Source organism: Talpa europaea, assembly GCF_964194135.1.
Source record: "Talpa europaea genome assembly, chromosome: 13".
Lineage (NCBI taxonomy): Eukaryota > Metazoa > Chordata > Mammalia > Eulipotyphla > Talpidae > Talpa > Talpa europaea.
The window spans coordinates 8,493,930-8,499,929 of NC_140080.1; the positions used below are offsets into that span (position 1 = coordinate 8,493,930).

Consider the following 6,000-nt stretch of genomic DNA (forward strand, 5'->3'; position numbering starts at 1 on the left):
CAATGCTGACTTCTGTCTCCTTTAAAAAGCAAGACAACACACTCCAGACCCATTACCATGCTTTTTAGAGCCCTCTACCTGACCTGGGCTCTGTCCTCACCCATCTTCAGTAGGAAAGGATCCCAGCTCCTGGCTCATTCACTGTCCGAGGCACTACACTCTTTGTTCCTAATTATTTCGATATTTACTGAATTGATGCATTAATATCTTGTTCTTCTGCTACCTTGCATCCTCACTTCCAAAGATGTTTTCTTTCTTCCCACCCTATCATTTCCCCAAACTCTACTACATACACAATTTTGATCCCAAGTATCCATCTTTACAGTTTTCCAAGTTTGTTGAAGTGTCCTCAACCAACTGTTCCCTAGAGAACATAAGCCCCTTATTTTCTAGCCCTTTCCCTGCCAAATTTAGAGTCCAAATCCACGATTCCACTCTAGTCACTTGGCAAAGCACTAAATCTAGTTAAAACTACCACTTCAGTGGTGCTTCTTCGACATACAAACACCTGAGCATGGCAGAAGACCACCAAACACGATGATGGGCACTGTTTACATTTGTGACCAGAAATCTCCAGTAGGCTCTCCTGGCAGTCCAGTATTTTTATAGAATTGTCTTACTTCACTTTCTCACTTTCCTAGAAGAATATTTTCTCTGTGTCTTTAAACATTACATCCTCTTTCTCAGCTAATGATTTCATTTGATATCTCACTTAGGAAAACGCAGATGAGAACTACCTCATATTCCCCAAATGAAATCTTCCACCTCACTTACATCTTCATATCCATATTCTCATATCCATATCCATGAATGACCTATTTAAGGGTAGATAAAGCAAATTTAAAGAAAAAGTAGGAGGTCTTGCATTCCAGAAATCAGTATTTATTATAAAGTTATAGTAGTTAAGAGAAGGTAGTATTTGCAGAAGGGTAGGGAAAAAAACCAATGGAATAGCTAAGCATCTAGAAACAGATCCAAATATATACATTTACCTGATTTATGAAAAAGTGACAAGGCAGGGAAGTGGAGAAAAGATGGTCTTTTTAGTAAATGGCATGGGTCAAATAGATACACACATTGAAAAAAAATCAAACCCTGAATTATGCCATACTAGAAAATTAATTCCAGGTGAATTTTACATCTAAATATAAAAATAAAGCAATATATCTTTTAGAGAAAAAAAATACCACTGGCATTATCTTGATTTATTTAAAGATACATAGGACATAAAAAGAAAAAGTTGAAAAATTTGGGTACAATAAAGTTGGTACAAAAAACACTATGAAAGTGAAAAAGCAAGCCACAGAGTAGAAGACATCTGCAGCATAAATAGCCAACAAAGGAGCAGAATACATAATCAGCCTCCGCAGATCATCAAGGAAAAACAATCACCTAGTGGGGAGACAGGCAAAAGACTTGGATAGATATTCTTAAAAGGGGATCTACCCAATAGCCATGAAAGTATGAAAAGATACTGCTGCATTGGTCATCAAGGAAACACAAATTTAAGCCGTAACGGTCTACCAATGTACCATGACCACAATTACCAAAATGTAAAAGACAATACTAAATGCTGACATAGATGTGAAGTGAACAGGACTCTCCATCCATTGGGAGTGAGAGTGAAACATGGTAGATCCACTCTGACAAACTGTCGGGCGGTACCAACAAAAACTGAACATGCACATCCCCATGTCCCAGCAAGCCCAATTCTCAACAGCTGTCCAAGGCAACGTCGACATACATTGACCAAGAACACAAACACATGTGTGCATGGCAGTGCTATTCAAAGAGACTCGGCGCTGGAATGTGTAGTGCATGTACACAAAAGAATACTATTTGGTCATGAAAAAGACTGAACTCTATCTATAGGTAACAACATGGGGAAGTTTTACAAACATCATGGTAAGACAAAGAAGTTAAATAAGAAAGAGCACCATCTATAATTCCATTTACACGAAGTTCAGTAACATCGAAGGTGCCAGAAGTTGAGAGTGATTATCCATGATGAAAGGGGGAGGTTGTTTTAAAATACAATGATTTTTATCAAATATCCTATAACAAAGAACATTTCAAGAAGGAAAAATGAATGACAAAATAGTAAAAACACAACATTGTTGCCAAAGATATAAATTCCATTCAGATTACAGGTCTTTCCTCTTCTAAAGTCTGGATAAACTGCATGTCTCAGTTTTGAAAAATTTGTAATTCCCTTTCTGAAACCTTCACTATATTCTCTTAAGGAGAAATGATGCCATTTCTCCATGTGTTTGTTTGAAAAGTTGCAAAAAAAAATTGAGAAAATGACCTTGAAATAAATAAAAATATAAGCAGTCACTTCCTTAATCAACTTTCAAGGCCAAGTTGGAATACGTACAGAGTTGTTTCTCAAAATTCTGGGTACAGAATCTCCCCAGCCCTATTTCTCCTGGAATCTGTTACTACATTTATATAAAATGGGAATGACAGTACATTCCTAATTTATATTAACAGTATTTTCAGAATTCCTGGACATCACTATTGATGTCTGGGTGTGGGCTCAATCTCCGACCAATTGAAGCTGAATCTTTGATTGCCTTGGGAATACACACTTTGACTAGCATGTTGTGTGATTCTTCTTTTTTTGCACTCAAACTTGAGAACTACTGTCAAGAGATAATGGCTTACTTCTTATTTATATGCACATCCCCAACACAGGGATTTGCACACAATGTATGCTTGTTGACTGTCTAATGTTTAATACTGCCAGATGGGTATGATATAAATTATTAAAGGAATATGGAATTTGTTAAAGATGTGTACACTACCAGGGGAATGATTTTACGTTCTGACTCCAACAAAATATAAAGGGATGCAATTTTTCAAAAAAGTATAAAAAGTAGCTCCCACTTTAGTCATTTAAACTCCTTCTTTATAACACGAAGATATTTGAATCGTCCCATATTTCACAAAATAATTAAGTATATTTAGGTTTGTACTGTTCATTTTTTTTAATCTTCAGAGGATCCAGAGAATACACCCATTTGTACAAATGCCCATATTCTCTGGGTTGTTTATTAATATTAATGTTAATAGTAACTAATCAATATTAGCGCCAATACTAGGCTTCTATGATCATTTTCTTTTTTATAATCTATGTCCATTTAAAGGAAAGTTCCAGCAAATTTCTAAAAGGAATGAAAATGTCTTCGACTGTCTAGTTGAATAGATATTTAAATCAAATCACAGTAGACACTGAAATTTTTATCTCTCAAACAGCTAAACAACTTGTTGCACTGAACAGAAAGTTTTAATATGAGAATCACTCTCACCAGAATTTTGACCACACTGAAAGAAAAGGACAGTTTACCTTTGACATAAGAGAAAAATTGGGAATTGTCCCAGGTTATACTATGGTTCATATCATTAAAGAAACAGAGAGATTAAAAGTTAAAACCTAGATATTTTATCGGTGTAAGATTATGTTTCAGAACTAAATGCTGTTTGGTGAAAAGCCTTAAAAAATGGACTACTGTAAAAGATAAACTCGTATAATTCAGATACATATCTTTCAGCTACTCAATGTCAGCAATCTGAGTAAATCTCAGTTCTATAAATTAGTTGAAGAGGGTTAGTGAGCCTTTGTGACACATTTATTTCAAAAACAAATACAAGCATGACTGGGATTGGACATGAAGAACTCCACCTCCAGGCAACCAGACAGACTTGTTATCCTGCCAACAATTTGCTCCCTTACAATTATCAATCGCCCTTGACTTTCTGATGCCACAATTTACCTTTAAAATGACCCTAAAGTAGAGTGAGAATTTTCCCTACCTCTCTCAAGAGAGGAAATGATGTTTTTTTTTTTTTTTTTCCTTTTTTTGGCAGGGATGCTAAGTTCTGACAGTTGCTGAGCAGTGGAAATCATGCTGTAAGCAAAAGTCTCTGCAAGACAGAGATTCCTACAACATACTCTTTATTTTTCCAATGGCTACTGGCTACTCACATAGGATCCAATTCCAAGAACAACTTCACTGCAGTAAGGTTCCCTGAAACTGAAATCAAAAGATACATACACGAAACCACCAAGACTTCCTCCTACTCTGTCCACATCTCCTAGTTTCTCTCCACTGCATGTGCACATGGATTTGAGATCTAAATCAGCTACAGTGACTTATATTCTGCAGAACAAGGTAAAACTATGGAAGTAAGTGACCATCTTAAAGGAAGATTTAGCAAGTTAGCAAAGCAATGATGCTATTAACCATACTTTAGATGCTGAAGCATCCAAATAATCAGATTTTTCTTAGACTCATTTAGAAAAGTCCCAGACATGTAAGAAGTAGTAGAAAACTTCAGACAAACTTTGATTCCTGTTAAGTATTTACCATCGAATTTCTTGCATTTTGACAAAAGGACTTCATTAGTGATTCATTAAAAGAAAATTATCTACCTAAGTGCCAAACTGATCAGATCTGACACAACCTTTCATTTGTCACCTTGGCCCTCTTCTCTCTGTGATAACCTGTGGCTTTGTTAACTCCTGGGTTGACAAACTGAGATTTGCAAAAAAAAAAAAAAAAAAAAAAATCTGTTCTGTTTTTTTCAGAGATGGTGTCCGACCATGAAATCTGATCATGTCCAAAAGTCAAAACAGATTTAGAAAAGTGACCTCTCTCGAGACCTCCGGTCGGTAAATAGTTTACAAGTCCAGTTAAAAATCTCAGTTAAAAATTCTAGTGCTCTTCATAGCAGGCTCTGAGGTCAAGCAAAACAGGACTAGACTAGTGACACGAGTTCCAAGACCATTTAATATCATTATTTAATATCATTATTTATATATTCATTAAAACGCAATACCATGTTCTAGTCATTCATTCATTTCCATATATATATATATATATATATATATATATATATATGTTACTCTCTTGAATCAGGAGCTAGATCTTAAATACTTAAGATTTCTTCAAGGAATAAATACATGAAAGAGTAGTACTTACTTTCCAGTAATAAACTGACTCCTGGATGGTGTGCAAATAGGCTGGACATAGTAATTCTCCAGTTTAACTCCTTCTGCAGCGAGTTTGTCAAGAGTGGGTGTCCTGATCTCTGATCCGTGGTAGCCCACATCTCTAAATCCCTGATCATCTGCTAGGATGAAAATGAGATGGGGCTGGGAGGTGGTAGCTGTGCTGGGTTCTGGTCTCTCTTCAGCTTGAGGTCCAAAGGCTCCCTCTTCCTCCTCCTTCAAGCCCTGGCCCCAGGACAGGTAACCATAGGTGAGGAGGCTGAGAACCCAGAAGCCGGCCAGTGCCCCCACGGCTAGCATCTTTCCTGGGCAGCCCCAGGCCTGCGCAGGTGGTGGAGGCAGAGGCCTCGCACAGCCCCTGGGGGCCATTCACTTGGGTCCCCACTGAGCGTCCAGGAGCAGAATCAGGAGTGCTGCAGCTCGGATGGGTGGCACACGCATGCACTCAGGAGGCCAGGCCCAGGAGCCCTGGAGGGTCTCTACCTGCAAAACACTCCTGCGCGCCTGCCTCAGCTCCCAGCAGGACTAACCACTGGAATCTTCTGGAAGTTAAGGTTGAATGCAAAGCAAGGAGGAGTCGCTCTGCTCTTCTCCATCAAATTTCACTTTCTCCTCCTCCTCGTTCCCCAGAAGAGTTTCCAAAAAATAAAAATCTTGAAGCCTCCACCCAAAAGTTTTCGGGAGCAAGAAAAATTAAGTAAGGAATTGAGAAACTCTGAGTGGAGACTTTTTGCGGGCAGAGGTCCCTCGACTTTGGGGAGCCAGTTTCTCCCCCTGCACGAGCACCCAGGCAGCGGGGGTCCAGTCGCCACAGTGGTCCCCTCACCTGGAAAGCGCTGGGGAGCTGCGCCGCTGCGCATGGCTTCTGGGCATAGTGGACCAGCTTCTTGACCACTTTCTCCAGGTCTCCAGGCCTCGCTCTTCACCCTGGTCCTCCTCCGGGCGTCTGTCAATCTCCCCAGCAGTCAGCAGGCGGCTAAGTGAGG

The 6,000-nt window shown here is 39.0% G+C and overlaps 1 protein-coding gene across 1 annotated transcript in view; it reads right to left on the minus strand.

Moving 5' to 3' along the window:
* Nucleotides 1–5,383, minus strand: part of ARSJ (arylsulfatase family member J) — a gene marked incomplete at both ends in the record, with an annotated part of 57,646 nt that extends 52,263 nt beyond the window's left edge. The window contains one exon of the mRNA XM_084251955.1: nt 4,986–5,383. Within this exon, the coding sequence (XP_084108081.1) occupies nt 4,986–5,383 (398 nt within the window). The remainder of the gene's footprint in view (nt 1–4,985) is intronic.
* Between the last annotated feature and the right edge of the window lie 617 nt (nt 5,384–6,000).